General features: G+C 42.0%; 1 protein-coding gene across 4 annotated transcripts in view; it reads left to right on the forward strand.

Moving 5' to 3' along the window:
* Nucleotides 1–337: 337 nt before the first annotated feature.
* LOC136714030 (arf-GAP with coiled-coil, ANK repeat and PH domain-containing protein 3) overlaps nucleotides 338–27,973 on the forward strand; it is a 33,789-nt gene continuing 6,153 nt past the window's right edge. For 2 of the 4 annotated variants that reach the window (XM_066691317.1, XM_066691319.1), the window contains exons 1-15: nucleotides 338–540; nucleotides 6,046–6,158; nucleotides 7,226–7,277; nucleotides 8,942–9,042; nucleotides 9,337–9,448; nucleotides 9,971–10,179; nucleotides 13,494–13,563; nucleotides 13,874–13,968; nucleotides 14,589–14,803; nucleotides 16,250–16,351; nucleotides 17,927–18,028; nucleotides 18,163–18,383; nucleotides 21,236–21,345; nucleotides 21,786–21,896; nucleotides 22,388–22,449. In XM_066691317.1, the coding sequence (XP_066547414.1) occupies nucleotides 508–540; nucleotides 6,046–6,158; nucleotides 7,226–7,277; nucleotides 8,942–9,042; nucleotides 9,337–9,448; nucleotides 9,971–10,179; nucleotides 13,494–13,563; nucleotides 13,874–13,968; nucleotides 14,589–14,803; nucleotides 16,250–16,351; nucleotides 17,927–18,028; nucleotides 18,163–18,383; nucleotides 21,236–21,345; nucleotides 21,786–21,896; nucleotides 22,388–22,449 (1,708 nt within the window). In that variant the 5' untranslated portion in view covers nucleotides 338–507. Of the gene's footprint in view, nucleotides 541–6,045; nucleotides 6,159–7,225; nucleotides 7,278–8,941; nucleotides 9,043–9,336; nucleotides 9,449–9,970; nucleotides 10,180–13,493; nucleotides 13,564–13,873; nucleotides 13,969–14,588; nucleotides 14,804–16,249; nucleotides 16,352–17,926; nucleotides 18,029–18,162; nucleotides 18,384–21,235; nucleotides 21,346–21,785; nucleotides 21,897–22,387; nucleotides 27,971–27,973 lie in introns of those variants that run through there. The other 2 variants (XM_066691318.1, XM_066691320.1) reach the window with 2 other exon arrangements.

Raw genomic sequence — 27,973 nt, forward strand, 5'->3', positions numbered from 1 at the left:
GCACTGTTGGCCAGATGGAGCCGGACAGTGCGCTGTTCCTGCTGAGAGACAGGATAGACATGCTATATGACGCCGGGAGACGGGGGGATGCCGGGGTCTGTCGTCAGCCAGGCTGCCAGTGCCTATAAGATCACTCCTGCGTTTGAAACTCGTGAGGGTCGAGGGGAGTGATTGCAGAGGGCGGGGAGTTCGCCGACACTCACTCATTCTTCCTTCACGGCACACAACACATCAAAGTGGCAGCTGTATGGTAATTGGCTTTATTGTGAGCGTCTCTGAGCGCAGGGAGCGCAGGTGGCTGTGGTGGGAGGCACACTTGTGCACAGGCATTGCATAGCATAGAGCCGCAGTCGGGCAGCAGACGAGCGCCAGAGCACAGCGTCCAGATACGAAATGAGATCCAGCTGAGGAAACCCAAGCCGCACATCTGGATAGTTTTTATTTGATTAGATTTCTTGTTGACCTCTTTAGCTTCTCGTGCTTTTGGATTGTACAAACATTGTGAACATGAAGATATTTGGCAGGTTGGAATACACACTGGTAAGTTAATGTCTTTACACTTCTTTTTTTGTTTTACTTCTTGGTGGTTTATCAGAAAATTAACACGTACTGTTTAAAAAATTGCAGTTCAGTTGAAAAGAATATAAAAGGTTTGATATCTGTATACTGTTTGTTTTACAGTAGTTTGTATGTGGCAAGTAAAATGTTCTTGCTTCCAATCATTTGTTATTTCTAAATCTTGTTGTTTTTCTCTCAGTTTATTAAATGCCATCATTGTTGTAAGTGCTACTACATGCATTGGCTAAAGACACCATTGTTAATGGTAGTTAAATACCCACATCATGCTTTCTAGGATTTGTATAATTACTTCAGCTTTGACCATCCTTGCAAACGTCAAATACAGCTGAATGAAGAGATCCTTCTAGTTATTACACAGGGATTGAGTTAAATACAGAAATTATAACACGCCTATGACACTATGTGGCCATCTCCCTTTAGGGTGAATATGTGAACAAATTTAAAGCAGGATTTCTCTCTGACAATACTTAGCTTTTCCACAAAAGTGGGGTTCATACTTTGTGATGCTACACGTTTGAATAACGCACAGGGAGAATATGCTGCCACACCGAGGGGGTGAAGTCTGTAGGTACAGGAAGCATTTGTCCCAGTGCTGAGAAGTGGGTTTAATGGGATGCTCATGCGATGGGTGATGGGGTGCTGTCCAGGCAGCGCAGATTGTGCCCTCGGTGGCATTTTGTACATTTCACTGCTGAGGTCTGATGAAGCCTGCATAGTGACTGAGAGGTTGTATTCATTGAAGACTACGGCTGGATTGCCTCCTGTGATTCCTGGACTCCAGTGTGCACTGGCTTGATACAAAGACCGGTTGTTTCTTGGTATGACCCCCCTGCAACCATATACACATTCATATGAATAATTAATCCTCCTTAAACCTCTCCCAGTCTATTGCTTTATGATGGTCTTCTCATGACTTGTGCTTGGTGTCCAATGTGTGAGATGTGTGTGGAGTATCTGCTGCTGCTGGTACCTGGGTGGTGGTCACTAGAGGTCACTCTCCTGTGCGGTTCTGCAACCCCAGTACAGTGCCCCGGTACGCTGCCAAGGTGCGTTTTGGATAAGGTTGTTAAAATAATTGTAATAAAGAGAATGAGGCTAAATTCTACGCAATGCTTTCTAAATCTGGGGCTGCAGCACCTCAAGTCCTTTTAATAACGATGCCACACTTCACTGCTGGCACAAAATGGCTGCTGTACAGCGGGAGGGGCGGGGCACTTTAATGATGGATGTAGTAGTTCCTGCCTCTAAAGCACTGTGGGATGAAAACCGTAATATCAATGTACAGTAATAATGACATATAATGTATCTATCTGTCTTCTCCGTTCTCTGTAAGCTGTTTGTAGTTTGATATCAGTGTTATGTTCTGAACCAGGCTTTACATCCGAAAGTCAACACAGCCATCAGAGCAAATTGGTAAAATACTGTGGTAAACAAATGCAGTTTCTGTGTCAGAGTCGTGCTTAGTTTTCTGAAAGCACCGTTGCAGTTAGTCGTGAATACAGAAGACGATGCTGGAATCCATCCTGTCCGTCTCTGATCGGTTCTTCTTGCAGCGTGTCCAGCCCGTTGTCACTCTTTCAGTATCTCATTCCTTCCTTTGCTCTCAGATCCATTTCTGTTTCTTTCCTTTGCTAATCTTGATCTTGTCAGTGTCTTGGTGGAGTTGTGTTGTTGATGTAGCATTGCTGTAGACATATTTAATAAGAGTTATATGGGTTGCTTGTTCTCTCCAGGGTGTCTGGAGTGCGATGTGTTAATACCGTTCTAAATATATTAATATCTCTGCTATGAGTTTCTCTTGATATCTGGAAGTACATTGTATTAGATTTCATCCTGATGGCTCTGTATGCATGATTGTTGTTGTTTTTATTGCCATATTAACCAAGCTGATGTTTAATTATATAAAGTGAATGTTTGAGCACCTTCGATCATTTCTTCATGTGCTGCCTGTCCAGAGGCAAAATAATACCATAATTAGTTTTAATGTACAATTTCAGTCTTTTATATATTTTATTGTAGTTGTATTAATGTATATCTTCTTGATCCTGATTATGCTAAGAAACATTTAAATAATTATCAGAAAATATAATCTAAAATAAATACCCCTTGAGATCAAGATCAAGCTAATCGACACACAGTTCAATAAAGGTTTTACTGTGGAGACAGAGGGAAAGATGGTCATTGAAACCATCATTTTGCTCAGTTTATTTTCTGTTTTCATAATGTGCCAGTTAATCCAATCCTGCTTCATAGTCAGAGTCCATTCAGTTGCTCTGTGTAGCGTTTAGACAATGTACAGTCAATTCAAATTATATCTGTATGGAATGAGAAACAGGAGCTCAGATGTTGCAGTAAATGTTAACAACTTCTTTGTGTAGAGGTCTTACAATTGTGTGTGAAGTGTTTTATATAGATATATCTCTACCGTATATCTCTTCATATCTTCTTTATCAAGTATGATTACTGTAAATGCTCAAAATCTCAATGTTGATCTCCCTAACCTGCACAAATGGGTAGGTAGGTCAGATATATAAATATTTTCAATCCTTCAAAAGCTTGGTAATATTGTATTCCTGACACCATTGGTGTCCTCACACCAGCTCTGCTCCCACAAGGCTTTATGAGAATGAACCCATTCCCTCTGTTGCCATTTTCGCATTTCCCCTCATTTGTGATGTCAAGAGGCATTTTTCCTAAAACATGCTATTATAAACAATGATGCGAGGCATCCTCTTAAAAGTAATGACCTAATCCTGTCCTACTGCATCAGATCACTGTGTGTTTCTACGATACGTCTCTTACTGTGAGAGCCTTGCAGGCTAACTCCATATAAACACAGAGCGCCTGCATTGAAATAACGAGGTTGTGCTGGGATGTGGTGTTTGGCCTTCTTTCATTCACTGGGATGGGCATTACAAGAGCCCTGGGTTAAAGCGTGGTGAGATGGTGCATTTGAGACATTCATTCGGTGGTCGCTACTGTTTAAGTTTAGGCGAACGTTACATCCTTGCACGTGTTTCTGCCACTCTCCTGACAGCTGAAAACGTAATCCTTTTCTCAGGCCGGGAGAGTGCGATAGATCCAGCACAGTGATTTGAGTGACCAATGCAGTGTGCCGGTGCCATTCCTTTATTGTGTGAGGCGTTTACAAGAAAATACATTTGTTTCTCATCCGTAAAGGCACAATATAGTGAAGGCAACTTAGTGCTCATGAAACTATACCAGCACTGAGTAGCATGGGCAAACAGACAGCAGGGTCTATCATAAACCGAACAACTTCAGTGTATTATATAGTTTGGGTAATAACAGAATACAAGATGCAGTATTATGAAAGAATAGGCTTGAACTTTGAAATGACAGGTAGGTTCATAGATGAGGCAAAATAAGTAGTATGCGATCATGCAGGAGATCAAAGAGTTGCTTTTGTGATCTTCTGCAGTCTGTGTTGTCCACAAACAAAGATTGTAGGTTTGCAAGGCAGAGACACAATGAGTCGATTCTGCAGATGCAGTGAACTTTGCAGAGTTTCTGGAAGGCGGCCATGTTGACCTCGGGGGGGATAAATAAGATAAGATAAGGAGGCTCTGTCTATCTCAGTGAGATGATACCAGCTCTGACTGTGATCTCAATAGTGTTTGAATTTGAGTCCTGGATTTGTGTTGGGGACTCTGCTTCCGTCAAGGGGCAGTACATGTTTATTGAATCAAATGTATCCAACAGTAATGCTCATTTTCCTGGTCTTATTATAGGAAAAAGGTCTGAAGCTCATACATCACAGTTATGCCATGATGCCCCAGTGATCTTCCAGCTGCAGGCAACCTCCCAAAATCCTGCTGCTTGTGATGTGGGGAAATCGATATATTTTGTTATTACACTAGAAAAACCAGCCTTGCTGCCACTTCTATATGAGCAAGTGCTGGTGAAGAGAAGGTGTGAGACCAAGGCTGCAGGAAGCTGCATGAATTACAGAGAATGAATGTAATTATAGCCCGAGAAAGCATAGGGGCTGGTTATGCAACTGCCTGCGTCAAACCGGCAAAAATATCTGAATGGATTTTGAAAAGGTTGCTGGGATGAATCACACAGCAGATTTTTTTATAAGTGTGGTGCCGCAGTGCTCGGATGAGAAACTGTGGAAGTATGAAACTTAAAAAGATTGTTTTCTGTAGTTGGTATCTAATTTTAGTATGTCCCCTGTCAAAACAGCATCATGCTTTTCAGTACTTAATAGACGGTTACAAAATTCCTTGCCTAGCTAGTAGGTCAAAACAAAAGTCAGCTTTGAAATTACCTTACAAGATTATATTCCTAACATATGCAATCATGTCCTATGTCTGCAGGAATATTGTTATAGCCATTTTACATTTTCCTTGTTTTACAAAATCCATTGTTTTTAGATCAGTGAATAACTGTGCAAACACGGCACACTTGGTCATCTTCAACCTTCTTTTCAAATAAAACACTGCTGTTTTGTCCTAAGTGTCACAATACAAAGATATGTATAAGTTTTTACCAGCATTCTTGATAATGTAGGGAATCCTTGCCTTAATCCTGCAGTTCAAGCTTTTCTTTTTTCTTTTCTTTCTTAATCACTTGAAAAGTATTAAATGTGAATCAGTTTTATAGAATGTGAGGGAGATGAGTTGAAAACCTCTCTGTCTCTTTCTCTCTCTCTCTCTCTCTCTCTCTCTCTCTCTCTCTCTCTGTGTCTCTCTCTGTCTCTCTCTCTCTATCTTTCTGGATCGACCCGCAGATATAATGGCACTTGTGTAGGCAATAAAATGTCACTGCATCCTGTCTGAACGCCTGCACTCACCTCTAAGTCTTACCAATTTAACAGAAGGCAGGAACACAAATCTCCATCCTACACATAATCTATTATTAAATCTGTACTTTAGTGCAAATCCAAAAAGTTAATCAATACACTGACATACACAGACACACACTCACTTACCTGCTGTGTAGTTCTAGTTAAAGTACCTAGTATTTGCTAGTATTTTTAAAATTGCACAAAGTGTGTGGTGACATAAAGAATGGCAAACTGGCCGACTACGTCACTGATTCTCCTGCAAACGTCAGTTGAATATCAGTATAGATTTACTGATGTATAATTAAGGTTGCAGTTTCAACATTCATTTACAGGTTTCTGACTTCAGAATCTACAGTCATAGTTAGTTTGACAATGTACTCCTGCAGTGGATGATTAATCATGAATTCTGAATTGTTGGGTGATTGTATTTTGCTTAATCTCTGAAAGTAAAGAAAAAGAAAATAGATCAAGGAGACTTTACGAGCCTCAGCAGCATGCCTTGGCAAACGGGTCTTGTGTTGAACTGTCTGTCTTTGAAGTTCAGTTGGCTTCTGCTAGAACACATTTTAAAGTCAAAACTGAGAGAGAGTTGCACAATGGACCTCAGCTTTCCGAAGAGCAACGTTGCATTCGCCCCTTTGCATTCGTTTCCACAGGACTTCTCCTACGATGATTCCAAAGTTGAGTTCGACGTGGATGCCCCCAATGGCGTTGTGATGGAGGGGTATCTCTTCAAGAGGGCCAGCAACGCCTTCAAGACCTGGAACAGGTAATCAGTCCCCTTCCCTTGCTCGGCCCCAGACTGGCGCCCAGACGCCCTCAGGGATGGCAGGCGATGCTGTCAAACGTCACGAGCCGCTAGGAAGAAGCCCTGACCGCTGATTCCTGCTGTGCATTGATACAGGAGCATCGATAATGACCGGAGGCCTGAATCTGAAGCCAGTTTGTAGCTAATTGGTTTTGTATTTCAAACTACAGTGCTGTAGAAGTTAAACAGATGTTAAATTGAAATATACTAGTACTATAGTACTATTGAAATCATACTACTATATTCTCACTGTTTTCATGCATTTGTATAGACTTGTTTGCTACCAAAGTCACACCCTGAACCCAACAGTACTAATGATCTGAACTGTATTCACTGTCACAATCTGACATGATTATTTATGCTTGGTAACACAAGACCAAGGCTGTCGATGTTAATTTGTTCTTTATACTAATTAGGGATTGGTAGTTTTTTGGTATCCCTAGGGCTCAGGGGTTTTCTTGCTGTCATTTCCACTTCAGCTGCTAATGATTTATTTGAAGTAAAATAATGAATTGGCCAGTTAATACCACGAGGTGAAGAATGCATCGAATATGAGGTCCATCTTCACACAGTCTCAGTAAATAAATAAATGTGTTTCTGTTGCTAATGTTTAATAATGAATTAACATTCTGCTTATTTGTTGTGCATTGTTTGTATTTTACGTTCTTCTGTTGATATTTTGTTTAAACCTTTTTTAAATGTATTCTGGGAGGGATAGGGTTAAAAGCCGAGCCTCGATCTGAATTGCTTTTCTGTAATGCAGAACTATTAGAGGAGGTTTGATATTTTCCCATGGGCTGATGTGGAATTGATTGTGTCACAGCATTTAAAAAGCGATAGCTGGATTCCTGCCCCTGACGTCACGACCCTTTTAAACGATTGCTGTGAACGCTGTCCCATCAATGGTTTCCCATATCCGAAACGCTCTCCACAGTGCGGACCTCCCTCTGGGCTGTGCTGGTCCCATGAAAGGACGGTGCTTTTAAATTGATCCGTCTCTGATGTTGTTGGTTTTCTTTTCTTTTCAGGAGGTGGTTCTCAATACAAAACAGTCAACTAGTGTATCAAAAGAAGCTGAAGGCAAGTACATTGTTATTCATCTGCCTGCGTGTTCATTTTAATGTGACTATGTTGTGTAAACTAAGGGCTAGCCCAAATCAAAACTCTGACCCACCCGCAAATCACACATTACTAAGTTGTACCCTGCCACATCTTGGTTTATAAACAGTATAAAGTGTTTTCTAACACGACAGACTTGTACCTCATGATTCTCAGCTAGGTCACAGGTTTGATTTGGTCTTGCCCTGTGTCCATGGACATATAATAACAATATTAAATGCTTTGAGCACTAGATAAGATTCAGAATTCAAGATGGGGTAAACGTGAAGATTATTTTGGGGATATGAAAGGGTTTCACAGGTTAAACTTTGTTCAGAGATGTGTTGTAAACCGGTCTTTCATAGCAAAAACTGCCCCAAATAACCTTTCTTTCTGGGGCGTTCTGGGGTCAAGGACAGTCCCTTGCAGTCTGGTTCGTAGTGTCACCCCATCCTACTTCAAAATCTTGACAGTGATACCAGAGATCGCAGGAATCCGGCCCATCACAAAGTTTGACTGACTTGGAGAACACTGTGTATATGACTGTGTATTTCATATGCTGACCCCTGCCTCGGCATCATCAGGCTTTTCAAACTGTTTATGAGATGAGTTATGATGTCACGGGGGGGGGAAAGGAAAGGATAGAGGAAAGGATAAAGAAGGAATCCTATTGATAACCATGTACAGAGCCAGTACAGGAGTCCCACAGTATGTAGCATTGTTTTAACTGAAACCTTGTTTGCTTAATATGCGCTGCAAGTCTTAAATTACTTATTATGTAAAAAATGTAAAAAGCACTACAGAAAACTATTCACACATAAGTGTCTCATTAGAAATTCAGTGCAGATCACAATTCAATACATTAATTCTGATCTAAAATAATCTCTAGAAGTCAGTGAGTCTGAAAGACTCGTTTTGGGGAAAGCTGGTTACTAGGGCCACATTTACATTACTGGGCCACATTTCCAGACCCACATTTCCATCCGAAGGCAGGAGAGACGTGCCCGCTCTTTTGCTGAAAGCTGAGAATCCAGAGGGCTGAAAGGGTGGGTGGCGTTACGCAAGCTAGGGCTGACAGACGAGTTCGTGTCGGGTTCTGTAGCACCACTTCAGAGAGTTAATGGAGCCTCTTCAAGCATCATTGATGTTCCTCACAGCAAAAGCACTTGGATAAAAAGGTTTCTGTATTTTAGCTCAGCTGCACGTTGTGAAGCGGTGCTGTTATAGAGAAGGTTGTGCAGGCCTCAGTACCAGCTCTTTGTGTCACATAATCCATTTATTACAGCAGTGTGGCCGGCGATCGATACAGTATTGATGAACCATGAACTTCTGGTGTTCTCGGTTACTTAATGAAACCCATAATTGGACAATTGGTTATCTTTACACTGTACAGTATTTTGAATTGTTTTTAGCCCTTAAATACCTGCATCAGTCATGAACAGCACATCTAAGTAATTGTCAGTGATCTGATATTAGTATTATTCATGTAGAGGTAAAAGCTCAGCTGGGCAACATGGCTACATGGAGATACTACAGCTCTCCATCTCTGCTTCTGTGACAGTTATTTCTGGACAAAATCGAATAAATCCTGTTGGTGCCATGACTCTGGTCAATTTGTGTGATGCTGTGACTGCTGTTTCAAACAGGACACCCTGACCGTGGTGGTTGAAGACCTCAGACTGTGTTCGGTTAAACCCTGTGAAGACATTGAGAGGAGGTTCTGCTTTGAGGTCGTCTCGCCTACAAAGTGAGTAGCAGGTTTCACCCCCTCAGAAATGCTCAACTAATTGTTTACCTACATGTATCAGAGTTTAACCCTGGTCTCATGCAGATTACAATAAAACGACTATACATGTATTAAACTTACTGAATTTAGGATTTCTACACAGTTCTAAAGCCTTCTCAAAGAAGCAGCGACAATTGGGATGTTAACCAGGGAAACGTAGTTTATTACCACACGTGGTAAAGTCTAATTCTCGAGCGTCCCTCGTGTGAACATGCTTCTGTGAGAACGTGGTGCTCATTCAGACATGTCCCGCAGGAGCTGCATGCTTCAGGCCGAATCAGAGAAGCTGCGTCAGGCATGGATCCAGGCTGTGCAGGCGAGCATCGCCTCGGCCTACAGAGAGAGTCCAGACAACTATTATATTGAGGTGAGTTTCCTCTGTCTGACTGTTTCTTCCCTGAGAAACACCAACCCATACCAAGCCAATCACACTTCCTCAGTGTGTCTACACAAAACAGTGGGTCTCGCAGTCCTCGAGTCATATACCCCAGGGGCTTCCAAGACTAGTAGAGCCACTCCTTCAGTGCTTCTCTGATGAAGTCATCATCAGGAATGAAGTAATCAATTATGGACTTAGATCCCAATTATAATAAGGACAGAAACATCTGTTGATATGTCTCAATTTATTTAAATTATTTAATTAATTTAAAGTGAATGGTGTTATTTGGACTGTTTGTGGAAAGTTTTTGTACTATAATATCAACATTTATCAACAATGATATCAACATGTCTGCTTCCTAGAATCTTACATTATGTTGAACCACAGTGTAGCATCGAGAGAGAGGAGAAACAATGTGAGGATCAGGGACAAACAATGCTACAAAATGACAAGGTCTCTGTTCGTGGAGCCCCTCTCCTCATGCTGCCTGTCCTCCTGCCTCCTGTACAGAGGTTGGATCGGACCGCCTCGCCGTCCACCAGCAGCATTGACTCGGCCAGCGATTCCCGGGACCGCAGCGTGAAGGGCGAGAGCATCCTGCACCGCATCCAGACCATCCCCGGCAACGAGCTGTGCTGTGACTGTGGCCAGGCCGACCCGCGCTGGGCCAGCATCAACCTGGGCATCCTGCTCTGCATCGAGTGCTCCGGCATCCACAGGTACTCCCACCACCTGGTCACGGGCCGCACCGTATTCGTATTGCTATTTGGCCGACACCGAATCAAAAGTTCGACAAACTTGCACCCAATCACAACTCTTCTGACACGTAACATGAGCGGAGTTTACACACTCTTCTGACCTGTAACGTGGGCGGAGTTTACACACTCTTCTGCTACGATGGCACAAGTTCACAGCTGCTGTAATGTTATAAGACCAGGGCTTAGTGACATCAGACATGGGAGGAAACTCTTCAAATTCCTCAGCAATGTTTTAAAATGATTATAGCATAGATACTTATGGGCATAGAATTGAGAGAATTGAGTGGCTCTGCAAAGCTGTGCGTTTAACCTTCGCAGCGTACTGTGGGCTCTCATTTAAACGCAAGCTGTGGTTATAGCCGAGTGCCTGTTTCACTTTTTAATAGCTCTGTGAGTTATCTGTCAGGGGCACTCAGTGCAATTAGTGATGCTTATGTAATCACTACCTCAGCAGGCCTCAACTGTCTGTTAAATATTCATTGTTTCACCCACATCTCTCTCACGCTTCGCTGAATAATGCCCCTGCCACGGAGGGGCTGTGGGGGCTGTTAATAATGCCCCTGCCACGGAGAGGCTGTGAGGGCTGTTAATAATGCCCCTGCCACAAAGGGCTGTTAATAATACCCCTGCCACGGAGGGGGTCTGAGGCTACATTTTTGGAGGCCCTGTGATTGTCAGGATACAGAACACGTACTCAGGGTTCTGCCACAGAAGTAGCACGTCTGTGTCCCAGGGATTTCAGACAGCTTATTGATCCTGCTCCACGTTTTTTGGAATAAACTTAGCCCCTCTTCCTGTATGCCCACCAGTTAACAGATTCCAGGCCACTAAAGGAATCGTTAGTCCCTAAAAAACTGGGATACCATGCAAAGAGCTGAGCACAAAGTGTTCAGTCAGAAAATGTAACTGAGTGTGCAAGGGATGAGATCTTGGTTCCCATCATAAAAACAAGCAAAAGAAAGACTTTAATTTTATGTGATGCCAGGGCAGATGTTGCAGATGTGGCACAATGGGTATTTGATTAATTAAAGTAGTGAATCTTGACAATACAGATTCCCCAGATTGTTGTAGCAATGTTGAAACGCAGTTTAACTGCCCATTTCTGTACCATTTCATGGTATGTATCTAATATCTGTGAGATAATACTGTTTATAAGACTAGTATATTTAAAACACGTTTTTTGATCTTGTCATTTATAATCAAAAATCTCAGCTCTCTGTTTTCATTGTGCTTCCAACTTCACATTTGTTTCCCCAGAAACCAAGTGCATTATCTGTGTACAATATCCCCTGTAGGCTGTTAGGCAGCTTTTGAACAGGCTCAGATACAGGTTCCTCCTGATTACAATTAATGTTTCACTTGACAGCTGTGCATTTTTCTTTGAGGGTTAAAACTTAGTGATCTCTCGTCTAGAAGGAAATGTGTTTTAATTCCTGGTTGTACATCTGCAGGCTACACCTCCACAGAGTGTGGGAGCTTCAAAACACTCTCAGATTGGTTATGTAACACCGAGTAGTACTTTGACACAAACCAATGGTTCACAAGATGTCAGGCAGCACAGCTGAGTAGGTTGAAAACGCAGTCTTTTGTTGCATTTGACATCCACTTTGTGTGGGGAGAGGAAATTAAGAAAACAATCCAGAACCTGACAGTCTGCCAACCACATTATAACACTCATAAATCAAAGTGAAATTCAGCAGCAGCAGATTAAAAGCACTTTTAAAAACGTAAACCCTAATTGTTTAAAAACGCATTAATTTTCCCAGAAATATTTGTATTATCAGGAAATGCAGTCATACCTTTGCCAGCTCTCTCACTGATACAGAGAAATGTATGTTGAGCTTACATGGTGTAATACTTACATATACACATCTGCATGAAAAGCATGTGTATGACAAGATTAGACCACTCAATCCTCAGACTCCACAGCTATTGAATATGTCACTTTGCATTTTATTCCATGGATTATTAAATCTCTGTGTATAATTGCTGTAGAATTTTCTATTAAGCAAATATGCATTGGGTCCTGCTTTATTAATTCAGTTTGAAATAAAAACTATTTAGCTTTAAATACCTGTTAAATATATATTTCTATCTTAAATCCAGTCTCCTCTCAGATGTGGTTTAGTAGAGTATGTTGCTTTGGGTCCGGGCTCGAGTCTGGTTCTGTCTGTCTGTTTCTGAGGTTCTGAGCTGCAGGCCTTGCATGCGATCTGTGCAGGATGTTTACCTTCTGTTTTACCATCAACTTTCTAAATGTATATTCATGTCCACTGTCAACATAGAGGCAATGTGCAAAAACAACACAAATATCCAATATCATGAAGTCTACTGCGGCAGCAACATCTGCTCACCAAGTGTATCATCTGTACATACTTCATACGTGTCATGCTGTCATTGTCTGGTACTTTCATACACAGTTGTAGCTGAAGGAATCAACCAGAGAAAACGGCAGATTATTTGGAGTTCAATCTACTGACTGGTTTATATGGTGGCCCTGAAGTGCAAAACACAATTGCAAAAAGAAAAACACAAATGCAATAAGCAGAACGCAATTGCAAAAAGCAGAACGCAATTGCAAAAAGAAAAACACAAATGCAATAAGCAGAATGCAATTGCAAAAAGAAAAACACAAATGCAAAAAGAAAAACACAACTGCAAAACGCAGAACACAAATGCAAAAAGAAAAACGTAACTGCAAAAAGAAAAACACAAATGCAAAAAGCAGAACGCAATTGCAAAAAGAAGAATGCAAAAGCAAAAGGAAGAACACAAATGCAAAAAGGCGGGACACGTTTTCTATTGGTAGGACTAGATGACGCAATTCCATAATTAAAAAAAATCTGTTTTTGTGTTTCTTGTTTTGTTTTTGTGTTTTTCTTTTTGCATTTGTGTTCTTCCTTTTGCTTTTGCATTTTTCTTTTTGCAATTGCGTTTTTCTTTTTGCATTTGTGTTTTGCACTTCAGGGCCACCGTAGGTTTATATCAATCCAAAGACTCAATTCAGTTCAATCAAGGGGGAACTCAACAGTTTTCTCCAGGTTGATTTGATAGACAGGCTGCTAATAAGGTTTAAAGTGAGTTGGCCTTTTAAAACAGCTTTTACATACGTATTGGACCATGGGAATCACTTTCACAAGGACACAAATTGCACACAAGAGGGCAGCTCTTCAGCTTATCGCTATTCATGATCAGTCATTTGTATAAGTCCAAAAACTGTTTGCAAAACAAACTACAACTCGTTAATGTTTTTTCCTCTGTCCATCATTATTCAGGAGTTTGGGGGTTCACTGCTCCAAGGTCCGCTCTCTGACTCTGGACTCTTGGGAACCGGAGTTACTGAAGGTTTGTTCTTCTGAAGTCTATCCTGAACTGGCTGTACATGTTTCTCTCCTGTCTCCATGTTTCACTCATTTGTTCCTAATAGCATGCAATGCGTGTGCTTTTCAGTTGTGCAAGTGGTCAGAACACGTGACCGAACTACAGTCTTTTTAAGGACATTTAGAAATGTAAAAATGAATAAGATGACACCTAACATTGTCAACATAATATCCCTGTTCCTCCAAGTACAAAAGGAGGAAAAAATGTATCTCTCTTAAAATGTAGCACTTTGCACGTCTCCTGTGTTGAACTCGGGCTCCGTTTCCTTTTGCAGTTGATGTGTGAACTGGGCAACAGCACCGTCAACCAGATCTACGAAGGCGCGTGTGAGGAGCTCGGTCTGAAGAAGCCGGGACCCTCGAGCTCGAGGTGAGTGTTCAAGGCTGTGAGGACCCGTGAGACCGTGGATTCAGTCAAAATGTGGCCCTGAACTGGGGTGTGAGACAAACGTTCACAGTGAGCTCTTAAGGCTTTTACTGGATTACTTCTGAGGTCCTCAGCCACAGACACCATTTCTTCTTTCCTGATCAGAGCTGTATTTGCTGTTATGATGTGTGTCTTTCACATTCAGTTCAGTCAGTTAAGACTATTTCTTGAAGCGAGACTTCTTGAGAATCAGTGGCTTTAATGTCATCCAGTCAACCCTGAAAGTGACTCCTGTCAGCCCTAGACTAGGTATTTATTCACAGTATACACTAGGTATTTAATGCTTCAGTGTAAAATCATTGTATCTCAGTAATAAACAGTCAGATCTTCAATTTAGTATTAACTCACTTTCCTAGTTTTTAAGCAGTAGCTGTTACAAGGATATTTATTGTCTCTTTGCATGTTCTAATAGGACTTTTTCAGCAGTGAAGAATTAGCGTTATTATTTATTAAACACAGGAATATGAAGCAACTGGAAACAGGAGCGCATCTGGGGGATTGGCTATTGATTCTGGGTGTTTGGATCGGGGGAGAGGAATTGAGCTGTGGATGTGCTTTCCCAGGCAGGAGAAGGAGGCCTGGATAAAAGCCAAGTATGTGGAGAAGAAGTTCTTGAAGAAGATGGCGAGTGGAGAGGCGCTGGCGGATGGTGAGCGCAAGTCCCGGCGCTGGAGTGTGAAGAAGTGCCAGCGACACAACAGCTCCACCAAGGCCCCAAAGACCCGCCGGAAATACAGACAAGACCCTGGAAGCGCATCCCCTGCCAACCTCTCCTCAGGTAGACCTCTCGATGTCCCAGGTGACATCGTTGTGCCAGATGGTGTGACTCGAGTGTTGGCTCGCATTAGGGTCACCCTGGCGTAGATTTGGCAGATGTACATCATCAGACAAACATGCAGCAAGACATCATACTGTGCTCACCCTGTCTACGAGCATGAAGTGCATACACCGCGCTTACACTGATCCAGGTGTTGCACTTGGAGAATGCTTTACTTTTTATGCTGTTTGTGCACAGGTGGTGTTCATCTGCATGTTACTGGGATTGTCAGTGAAAGAGACTTCACGTGCAGATACACAGCAACCATCTCCACTCTTTGTTTCAAGATGACCCCGTCCACACACTACAGCATCAATATCAAGCAAATTAAAAGTACTCTGTTGGTTACCCATATCAATAAACAGTGTTTGTGGATCTATACAGTGTCCAGCACTGGTGTTTCCACTGGAAATCACTAAGAGCATCGTGTCTCAAACTGTGGTCCACGAGTCGTAGGGGGTCCACGGCAAAACCCCCCACTGACAAGTTTATACCGTCAGCCACCCCCCGTCATCCCGCTCCCCCCACCCCTTGCAAGTTTTAACCCTCTCCACTGCCTTAAATCTATTAATATTGACTAAGAGGGTAGAAATAGGACAGCACGGGGGGGGTGGGTTGACTCTCAGAGCGAAGTCAGCAGGGACCCCAAGGGCAACGCTGGATAAACTTTTACGCCCTTCGGTGTCTTATAATTGGGAACCACGCTTCATTAACTGCCGTTTTTCAAAGTCCCACCAGCCGGACTAATGTCTTCGGAGAAGCAATGCAATGCTCATACGTTGTTGTTGTTTTTTTTTAATTATTAGTCATAAACTCATCTTACTTGTTGAGTTGTGCATTAGCTGAATTGTGCATAAAACAACAAAAGGTACAATGTCAGAAACAGACCCGAGTCTGAGTCTTTATTGGTTTAACAATGAAGTCAGTACAACCACTGGGTATCTCCGGGTTCCTCAGTTTCAATCCTTGTTCTTTGTCAGGTATTCAATTCCTTTTCTCAGTGATAGCTCTCTCTTGCTCACCTCCACCTCTCTCCTGTCTCTTCTCCTGCCACAATCCCAGACAAACCCAGACAGCACAGGGTGGATTAAACAGAGGCTGATAGGCACTGCAGTGTGGGATTGTCCCCTGAGCTGCTGTGGTCCTGACTCTGTGCTGTCCGCAGTCCTGTCCGTCACAAAAGACAGATACTTGGCAGCACATAACGTCCCTCCACAACACAACCCCTGAAACTGCTGCAAGAGATATATGTATCATTGTAGCCACTTTTTTTTTCCTGCATATCATTATTAAGATTATGGTTAAAAACAACAATAATATGAATACAAGTCATAGTGCATTTCATGTTCATTTCAATTTCAATTCCATGTTCAAGTGTGTGTGTTCGTTTGCTCTCTCTCTGTTCAGCCGCCGCGGCGCTGGAGAGGAAGTTCCGCAGAGATTCACTCTTCTGTCCCGATGAACTCGACTCGCTCTTTTCTTACTTCGACACCGGCTCTGGGCCGCGCAGTAAGTCCCCCCTCCGGCCTGCAGGCACTCGGGCTGCATGTAACACGTCGATAGATCAGCCCTGTAGCACAACTGCACAGTGTGTAATGAATTGCATAGCTTAGTTGATAATAATAATAATATATATATACACTCACCTAAAGGATTATTAGGAACACCTGTTCAATTTCTCATTAATGCAATTATCTAACCAACCAATCACATGGCAGTTGCTTCAATGCATTTAGGGGTGTGGTCCTGGTAAAGACAATCTCCTGAACTCCAAACTGAATGTCTGAATGGGAAAGAAAGGTGATTTAAGCCATTTTGAGCGTGGCATGGTTGTTGGTGCCAGACAGGCCGGTCTGAGTATTTCACAATCTGCTCAGTTACTGGGATTTTCATGCACAACCATTTCTAGGGTTTACAAAGAATGGTGTGAAAAGGGAAAAACATCCAGTATGCGGCAGTCCTGTGGGCGAAAATTCCTTGTTGATGCTAGAGGTCAGAGGAGAATGGGCCGACTGATTCAAGCTGATAGAAGAGCAACTTTGACTGAAATAACCACTCGTTACAACCGAGGTATGCAGCAAAGCATTTGTGAAGCCACAACACGTACAACCTTGAGGCGGATGGGCTACAACAGCAGAAGACCCCACCGGGTACCACTCATCTCCACTACAAATAGGAAAAAGAGGCTACAATTTGCACAAGCTCACCAAAATTGGACAGTTGAAGACTGGAAAAATGTTGCCTGGTCTGATGAATCTCGATTTCTGTTGAGACATTCAGATGGTAGTCAGAATTTGGCGTAAACAGAATGAGAACATGGATCCATCATGCCTTGTTACCACTGTGCAGGCTGGTGGTGGTGGTGTAATGGTGTGGGGGATGTTTTCTTGGCACACTTTAGGCCCCTTAGTGCCAATTGGGCATCGTTTAAATGCCACGGCCTACCTGAGCATTGTTTCTGACCATGTCCATCCCTTTATGACCACCATGTACCCATCCTCTGATGGCTACTTCCAGCAGGATAATGCACCATGTCACAAAGGTCGAATCATTTCAAATTGGTTTCTTGAACATGACAATGAGTTCACTGTACTAAACTGGCCCCCACAGTCACCAGATCTCAACCCAATAGAGCATCTTTGGGATGTGGTGGAACGGGAGCTTCGTGCCCTGGATGTGCATCCCACAAATCTCCATCAACTGCAAGATGCTATCCTATCAATATGGGCCAACATTTCTAAAGAATGCTTTCAGCACCTTGTTGAATCAATGCCACGTAGAATTAAGGCAGTTCTGAAGGCGAAAGGGGGTCAAACACAGTATTAGTATGGTGTTCCTAATAATCCTTTAGGTGAGTGTATATATAAGAGGGCAGGTATATATATATATATAAAAAGATTGCTAACCCGTAATTGAACATGTCTGTTTTGAATTACTGGCTCTGTATGTGTGAAAGTGAAAACACAAATATATTATGATCTGTATGAAAGAGATTGTCAGTCACAGAAAGCATATTTTAACAGAGTAACCGGTGAGTCGGGCAGGATTGGTGATAATTAACTGGGCCCTGTTTGGCTCTTGTTGGCCCCGCAGGTCTGAGCAGTGACAGCGGGCTGGGCGGCAGCACGGACGGCAGCACGGACATCCTGGTGTTCGGCTCCGTGGTGGACAGTGTCACCGAGGAGGGTAAGGGCACTGGATAGAGAGAGTAGACAGAGGTCAGAGTTTGCAAACGATTCAAATACATAACATTTGTTTGCTTGGGTCTAATTCTGAGCTCTGCTTTTCATCGATAATACATTCAGTTTCTCCTCTTGCAGAGTGCGAGGTGTCGGAGGAGTCCAGCGGAGAGGCCGAGATCGAGCCAGAGACCTCAGACCCCGAGGATCTCCGTGAGCTTCACCCAGGGGCGCTGCTGTACAAGTCCGCCCGGGCCCGGAACCTGCCCGTCATGGCCGAGGCGCTGGCACACGGAGCTGACGTCAACTGGGTCTGTGACGAAGAGGAGAGCAAGAGCCCACTGATCCAGGCCGTCATCGGGGTGAGTGGGGGCGCAGGGGTGCGACCACCGAGATGGCGTTTTAAATCATGGAGTGTGTTTTCGTTTTGCGTGGGACAGTGCCATGGAAAACATCCTGCGGTGTCACATGTTGTCTTCATAGAGGGCTGTGAGCAGAGATCTTAAAAATCAATGCATAAATTAACATGAAAAATTTATAAGAACATAAGAAAGTTTACAAACAAGAGGAGGCAATTCGACCCATCGTGCTCGTTTGGTGTCCATTAATATCTAAGTGATCCAAGGATCCTATCCAGTCTATTTTTAAATGTTCTCAAACTTTCAGCTTCTACCACATCGCTGGGTAGTTTATTCCAGATTGTGACAACTCTGTGTAAAGAAGTGTCTCCTGTTTTCCGTTTTGAATGCCTTGAAGCCCAATTTCCATTTGTGTCCCCGGTTCGTGTGTCCCTGCTGCCTTTCATGATTTTGAAGACTTGGATCAAGTCCCCACATAGTCTCCTCTGTTCCAGGGTGAAAAGGTTCAGTTCCTCAGTCTCTCAGTAGGACATTCCCTTCAGACCTGGAATAAGTCTGGTTGCTCTCCTCTGAACTGCTTCTAGAGCAGCGATATCTTTCTTGAAGTGTGGAGTCCAGAACTGTCCACAGTATCCAGATGAGCTCTAACTAGCGCATTGTACAGTCTGAACATTACTGCCCTTGTTCTCAATTCTACACTTTTGACAATATATCCTAGCATCTTGTTTGCCTTTTTTATTGCTTCCCCACATTGCTTGGATGGAGATCTAGATCTGTACCTCCCATAGTGTAATTATAGTGGACATTTTTGTTACCTGCATGTATTACCTTGCACTTGTCCACATTGAATTTCATTTGCCAGGTGTCAGCCCACAACTGAATATTATCTAAGTCCCTCTGAATAACCTGTGCTGCCAAGATTGTATCTGCTGAGCCACCTATTTTAGTATCATCGGCAAATTTGACAAGTTTGCTAACTATCCCAGAGTCCAGATCATTAATATAGATTAGAAAAAGCACAGGCCCTAGTACTGATCCCTGTGGAACTCCACTAACAACCTCACTCCAGTTAGAAGCGACTCCTCTAATCAACACCCTCTGTTTCCTATACATCAACCAGTTCATAATCCATCTACTTACATTACCCTGAATGCCTACAGCTTCCAATCTGAGGATCAGTCTTTGGTGAGGAACCTTATCAAAAGCTTTCTGAAAATCTAAGTATATCATATCATATGCTTTCACATGATCTACAGCTGCAGTTGCATGTTCAAAAAACTCCAATAAATTAGTAAGACATGATCTGCCTCGTCTAAACCCATGTTGACTATCTCCAAGAATATGGTTTTCATTGAGATGCTCCTCTATTTTCTGTCTAATCATTTTTTCCAACATTTTACAAGTGATGCAGGTGAGACTGATTGGTCTGTAATTTCCTGTCTCAGTTTTGTCCTCTTTCTTGTGGATTGGTATGACATTTGCTGTCTTCCAGTCAGTTGGCACATCCCCTGTTCTAAGTGTCATTTGGAATATTTGAGTTTTAGCGGCCTATAAATAATTTCCCTCATTTCTTTAAGTACTGTTGGTTTTTAATTCTGCTAGTCCCTTTAGTACCTCCTCCTCATTTATCCTGATCTCCCTTAGGGTTTGACTGGACTGATTGTCAACCTGTGGCATGTCATCTGTTTTTTCTTTTGTGAAAACCTCTGTGAAATGCTCATTTAGAACATTTGCCACATCTTGTTAGTTTTCCAAGATACTTCCATTTTTGCCCTTTTATCTGTTTCACTTCCTCCTTTATTGACTGCTTGCTGTTGTAATATTGAAAAAAGCTCTTTGCATTGGTTTTAGTTCCAAGAGCTATGTTTCTTTCTAGTTCCCTCTTTGCTTTCCTGATCCCTTTCTTAAGATCTCTTTGCAGCTCAACATAATCTACGTATTTTGTTTCGTCACCATCCCTTTTGTATGCGCTATACAACATTTTCTTTCTCTTTATATTTTTTTGCATACCTCTATTAAACCATTTTGGCCAGTGTTTTTTGGTCCTCAATTTGCTAAGTTTTGGTACAAATTGCTAAAACTTAGCAAATTGAGGACCAAAAAACACTGGCCAAAATGGTTTAATAGAGGTTTAATAATTATTCTTTGGTCTGCTAAGAAATAAATAATAATCATAGCCTTGTCATTAATCTTAATTAGTGACCAGAATCCATCCAGATGAGAAGAGGTACAGATATGTAGTTGGAAACCTTACCTGCTAGTTATGCAACAATGCAACGCAAATGACTGTCCAGCTCTGGCCAAATATGTCTTGGGAATCTTAATTAACAGAGAGGTGATTACTATCTGAATTTAAGAGTTTAATCCATTCTAATCCAGGCAAGAACACTAATTATTTCCAGTTTGATATCATCCTCTCTAATTTTGGAAAGATAGATTAAAACTCCCACTGTGTCTACTTTTGTAGTGGAAGAGGGATCTTTGTGACAGTTGTGTTCTTTCACATAGTGCTGTTCTGTAAAAGGAGTATAAAAGACGACTGCTGAGGTATTTTTATACATCTGTTTCATTGGGTTTTGAAGAAAGGAAGCAAAACTGACAGGCAACTTTCAGCCTCTTCTCTGTGTCGTTTTCAAAGCCCTCATCTGCATTTACAAGATACAATAACAAGCTTGATCTGAGAGAGCCTGTCTTAAAACCACTTCCTTAATCTGTCAAAGAAAGAAAGGGAAATAAATCATCTCCAGTCAGATGAGAGCAGTATCTTGTGAAACTGAGCGCTGATGCTTTCTAGAGTCGGTTGAAAAGAGTCTTGCCATCCTAAATCCTAAATCCTGTGTCTTTTGACTCTGCAGGGCTCCTTGATTGCCTGCGAGTTTCTGCTGCAGAACGGGGCGGATGTCAACCAAAGAGACATGCGAGGGAAGGGGCCGCTGCACCACGCCACCTATCTGGGGCACACGGGGTGAGTCCGCAGCCTCGAGCGCCCCCGCAGACACAGAGCAGGGCCGTACACCGCTATCTTGTACCTCACTACGCATCACTATCTTGTACCTCACTACGCATCACTATCTTGTACCTCACTACGCACCACTATCTTGTACCTCACTACACATCACTATCTTGTACCTCACTACACATCACTATCTTGTACCTCACTATGCACCACTATCTTGTACCTCACTACACATCACTATCTTGTACCTCACTACACATCACTGTCTTGTACCTCACATACCCCTGGTGCCATTGTGTGAAAACTTCATTTGGAAGTGTAAAGAAAAGCAAACATGCTTCTGTTTGGACAGATGTGGTTCCCTTCCCCTTTGAGACGCTTGTGATGAGATCAGTGTTGACGATGACAAACCCTGACAGCTGTGTTGTTTCGGTCCCCATGTGTTGCAGACAGGTGTGTCTGTTCCTGAAGAGAGGCGCCACGCAGAACGACGGGGATGAGGACGGCCAGGACCCACTGAGCATCGCCGTGCAGGCTGCCAACGCGGACATCGTCACTCTGTGAGCGTTACTCCGCCCATCCGCTGCTGTTATACGTCTCGCACGTCAGGTTTAGACACACAAAGATCTTTACAGTGAAACAAATATATATATATTTTTTTTCATTACATTTAACAATCAACCCCATTTCTCTCCATTGAAAATGTTCTGGTCCCGGATCCACTGTAAGCGACCCACAGCACCGATCTGTGTCGTGTTGTTGTGCCGGTTAAACGTAACGAAATTGTTAAAAACTAACATCCTGTGAAACCGTCACTGGTTTCTGAAGTACACACGATACTAGGCACAGGGGCACAGATAAATGCTGCTCTGTGATTGGCTGGTATAGGATTTATAACCGTTATTAGAGTAATATAATTGAGATCCATTGTAGCGATGATCTGTTGAAACCTAAGGAAACTCTGCATCTTGTCTCTCAGTATATTTTTGTAGAAGATGAACCCAGCTCTGGAATGACCGTTACCTTTGTTCCTCTCTCCTCTCCCCCCCAGGCTGCGACTGGCTCGGATGAACGAGGAGATGCGCGAGTCGGAGGGTCCCTTCGGGCAGCCAGGTCAATATCCCACCAGCAGCCCCACTGAGCAGCAGTATAGGAAGTGTATTCAGGAGTTTATCTGCCTTAACATAGAAGAGTGCTAGACGCACTGACCCGGTTCAGTCGCTGGCGGGGGGAGGAGAAAGCGTGTGTCCTGGCAGGAGCCCTCGAGCAGCGACCTTGTCCAACAGGCACCAGCGCTAGAGAGGAGTCTGCTGATGACGATAGCGCTTTTTAAACTAGATTTTATGGGGGGGTTGCTTTTTTCTTTTTTTTTTTACAGGCGTTTTCTTTGTCGTATTCGACCCCTCACACTCTGTACAGTGGGATACTGTGTTTTTAAAACTGGAATCTGTTTGTGGAGTGATAGTGGCAGCAACTGTGAGGCTTTGAGACGACAGGGGCATCTGGCCGAATCATCAGGAGCGTAAAAAGACTGCGCTGACAGGGCGGTCCGATTGGCTCGGACTGCGAGACCCTGTGCTTGGAGGCGCTGCTGGGAGATCGGAGACACGCGGTGAAGAGTCACTGCCGGGGTTTAACTGCGTTGTTATTGAGTCCCAGACTCTGCTGTGGGCGGCAGGGTGACATGTAGTCTCTCTTAAGCTGTAGATAGCATGTTTATGGGTGGCTGATTTAATTATTAATAATTAAATATTTATTATGTATCATCCACATTTTTCATTTATTATTAAGCTTTAATTATTATGATAATTCATATTATAACTAACTGTATATAGGTAGAGGTTTAAATGTTTCAATTCCATGTTTTCTACAGTACCATCAATAACCAAGGCAATGAATGAGCTATTGTTGCTCAACACAATATACAACTTTTAACACAAACAGAGACAAAATCGAGACAAAATATTCTGTGTAGTGCGCATAAACTGTTGTCTACTTTCCATAGATATGAAATGCAATAGAAATGCACTGTTTCTTGTGCCGTTGTTGTTAAAAACGAACGGGCCGACACAAATCAAGTCTTGACACAGTGGCACAGTTCATACGTAAAAAATATAATGAATCCAGTTTAATAATTAATATATCCCAAAATACATGATTAAATTGAGTTACTGTCAAACTAATTCCACAACAAATCACCTTGTTGGATCTCTACTCCTTATAGGTACACACACATGTCCACCCTGAGTGAAATGGATGGCAGCATCCCACTCCGGATTCTGCTTACATTTGTCTGCCATATTTCCTTGCAGCAGGCAGTCACATGACAAGCAAACTCTGATTGGTTAAATAATGCCCTTCCCTAATTTTGCTTCTACAAAATCAAAACTAATTTGAAAATGTTGCCACAACCTCTCTCGTAAATGTAGAATTTGCGTCATTTCTATGACCACAAAACGCCCCTTCTGCATTTGTGTAGCAGCGCGAAGGCCGGTGTCCCTCAGCTTCAGCATCTCCTCAGTTGGTGCTGAAAGACTAAGATTACACCATTTTCAGGTCACCGTGTTTTATCTGTTTTAGCCAGGCCGTGTCTTCAGATGTGTCCAGCCTTGAGGACAGGGCAGGCAGCGGAGGACAGGGGACACTTGTTTAGGATTCGTGTCACTATTGTCCGTGACAATTTCAATTCCAGATCATATCCTGTCATCCAGCGCTAAGGCATCGCTGTCCGTTTCTTCTATCAATTGAGGTCGGGCTGAAATAAAGTATGATTTGTACTAGGAAAGCTTGGCCAAAGGGAGGAGGAGGATGTCAGACGTTCATTGGGAATCGTGCACAGTGCTGCCGCTGTGCATGTCCGGCTGTGATGGAACGTTTCTTATTGACCTGCAGCGCTGGGTATAGAGGGCCCACAGTGAGGGCATGGCGAAGGCTAGAGAACTCATAGAAATAAATAAAGGGAACAACAATTTTAAAGCCTGAACCTGAATGAAATATAGAGCTTTTTTATTCCTCATCTTCGCCTGATCTCTCTTCAGCTGCTTTCCAAGTACTCTTGACAAAACCACGGTATGTGTGTCGCCTCAAAGCCTAGACTGTGCAGTTGCTGTGTTTTATTATTCTTAATCGGTTACTGTTGTGTCACCAACTAGAATTGTTTTGAAGTGACGGACGTCCTCGCTGTGCTGCTGAGTTGAGTCACTGTGGACTCGCCTGTTGTGTCACAGCAAACTGCACAGAGGTGCACCGAACAGTATTTACTGAAAACATATTTCAACTGAAAACACGTAATTCGTTACTAGTATGAAGATGATGCCGCGTTTCTTAGGTCACTTTCTGAAGCTCAAAGTTAAATCATTCATATATATATATATATATATATATATACGGTTGACTCTGCTCTGTTGAAATACTAGTATGGAAATTGTGTGTTTCTGTTGTTAATGATTTTCTGCAAGGAATTCTGTTCGTGTGTCATTTAATTCAGCGATGGCTCAGAGTCGGTATGTGCTGTAATTCGCTGCTTCAGTGGTCAATCAGTATTTCTTTCAGATGTGAATTTCAGTTCAGACACTTGCAAATGGAATCTGCTCCAACTGGGATACAGATCTACTTGAAATGAGTCAATTTCTCTTGCTCGGAAAAAAGTTTCATATATAATATTTGTATTTGAAAATCTGCATTTCTTCTGTCTGTGTAGTAGTGGCATGAGATACTTTTGTGTGTGTATTTTGCAAAGCAAACAAAAAAAATGCTTGTGAAAATAGTTTGGAAAAATGAAAAGGAGGGGGAATTAGACAAAAAACTGGGAAAGGGGGAGGGGCCATTGTAAAGAGGGAGGGGCCTGTGTTCGAGAAGTTTCGAGGGGAGGGGTCGGGGTTAGAGAGGTTTCGAGGCACCCTTTCTACAGGTGTGTATATATGCTGAAATTAAGTCTTGACAAGGCTATTTATTTAAATCAAAATACTAGGATATTATTTAGATTTTATGTATAAAGCAACTTTGTGCACTTTTTCAACCTACGGTATTTTTTTTATTGTTTTGGTACTCTTACTATGTGGGGTCTCTTTGTATAGTGTTGTATGTTGAGTGTTTTAATTTTATTTTTGTTTTATTTTTATTTATATCGATATGCCCAGAGGACTAGTGCAATGACTTATTTTAATACAGGCAAACTGTATTTCCTGAGAAAATTAAATCTTTTTAAACACCACAGATGGTATTTTTTTAAACTGGAGAGATTTTCTGTCCTTTTTTTCTTTTTTAATGGAGGGCTTGCTCACAAGACAACTCTTTTTGGACATTTTTAGGCTGTATTTACAAACCGGTTGTTCAATTTCTGCAGTTCGTACGAAATCAATACTACAGGACAAAAGTATTTAAAAGCAGTTGGCTACTGGGGTTTTATAACAACATTGTTACAATAAAACTGCAATGGATTTTTGAAAACAAGAACTTAATACTGATCATGTGGTTTACATATTTTTGTGTCTGTTGATTAAACTGATTTACAGTCATGTGAAGTATTATTTTTATTATTATTATTATTATTATTATTATTAAACAGTTTCAGTTTTAATTGCAGCATGGGTTGACCCAAAAATTTCAAAGCACTAATGTCAACACTTTTTTTCTCTCTTTGTGAATATTTGGTATATTGTACAATCATTTTTTAATTTGATAATGTGATGCCAAATGTTGAGTTTCAAAGCTGTACATAGCATTACACTTGACAGGCTGAGGGGCCATCAGGGGTCTTTGGTCAGAAAGAATCTGTAATTGCAAAACATGAGTTCAACCGCAATTGAAAGTGAATCGTGGGACGTGTCCCTTTAGAGGGAGATTACACAATCACAGACAACACGAGACAAAATGAAACCCAGAACACAAACAGGCACAAAACATACAGTCAGAGACGGACTGTTTTGTCTCAGCAGATACACAGATTGTAAATGCTCCTCTTCAGTTCTGCCCACATATGAATTTGGAAATGAAAAACATTGTCCTGCACTGATTAGAGTACAGGGACAGCATCTGTGTCTGTATTTCAAGGTCAGATGATTAGAATCAGCCATTTTAGAAGCTGCTGATTTTGTCTCCCACTAAATAAAGCCTCGAACTATAAATATATCTGATGTCAGTTTGTGATTTCCCTCCCATATTTATTGTTTGTGACGGGGAGCTCAAGCTGTCTGTCCATTGGGATAACGGCTTTTTATTTTTTTCCATTCAGATTATTTTCCGAGCTCAAAGCCACCACGTCCGGCAGCTCAGCCAGGTCTGAAAACAGCTCTTCTTAAATCTTTACATCAATCAGTATCTATTAAATAGATAGAAATCTGTTAAATGTGGGAATTATTGTAGTTATCTCATTATATCTGCATACATTCCAACATCCTCTACTTATCTTTTCACTATCACAATACCTGCTTATATAAGTACAGAACAGATATAAAAGTGCTTGTCTTTGTACATGTATTATTATTTACATTTATTCCATGCTCTTATGTGTTGCTTTTTACAGCTACTGCTTCTGACCTGTCTTGGTAATGATCTGAGATGAAGTGATTCACATCGTTTTATCATATTGTGTCATTATCAGTGTGGCGTACATTTTAACATTGATGTAAAAAAGGCACAATTTATTTTCCCTTGGCTGAAACTGCCATTGGAAGAGACATTTCTATAGCCCCTCAAGCTCGTTAGATGGTCACTGTCCCGGTATAATTACAGCCGGGGGAATAAAGCTCTGGGTGGAAACCATGTTTCACAAGTTACTTTCTGACAAAGACTACGTTTCACTGGGGGGAGATCGGCCGATTAAATTGGCAAATGAATTTGACAAACAAAAAGCTGTGTTAACATTTACAGAAGATGCTCTCATTTGTGTGGGTGTGTCGAAGACAGTCTTTTCTCTTGGAAACTGTCTTAGGTGACCACTTAGTGCTGTAATTGCTATAATTATTCCTTAGCTGACGTCAACTAAATAATGTGTTCTTCCAGGGAGACGGAGCTGTACATTTGCTCAGCTGGTTTTTGTTTTGTCTTATTTCCGACTGTTCCTCCTCTCCCTTGCTAGCAGCAGATGAAAGTTCAACACTTTGATTTACAGCCGTTCAAATGAACCCGGGAGAGAAACAACCGGACTGCTGTCATGCGAGTTTCTTACTGCACCTTAGGACAAGGGCAGCGGGGGGACACTATTCCAAAGTTGCAGGGGCCAATTAAAAACTAATCAAACGTACATTTTCAAAATAAATCCATTACACAATTAAAAAAGAGTTTGACCAAACCCACAAGGTTGTACTTCACTGGCAGAAGTGTTGTGTTGTGTCTGGATGTGTGTTTTAATGTGGGTGTAGAAGACGCTTCTTTAACAACTGTGCTGTAAATACGCTAAAGCTTTTAACTCTTTGCCTGCTTCCAGCATACTTATGTAAACCTTTCCTTTGATTCGCTATACAATCTGTACCATATCTTTGAGTATTGTTGGAAAACTCAGTGTTCTGTATCTCAGAAAACCCTTGTATCATTTTCACTTCTGCTGTGTATTTTTGTTCTCTCTTTCTCTTTCCTATTGTCTTTTGAAACACTGAAAAATAATAAAAGAAACAAAACATGGATGAACTCCTAACAC

This window comes from Amia ocellicauda, chromosome 18 (genome assembly GCF_036373705.1).
Source record: "Amia ocellicauda isolate fAmiCal2 chromosome 18, fAmiCal2.hap1, whole genome shotgun sequence".
NCBI classification, from domain to species: Eukaryota; Metazoa; Chordata; class Actinopteri; order Amiiformes; family Amiidae; genus Amia; species Amia ocellicauda.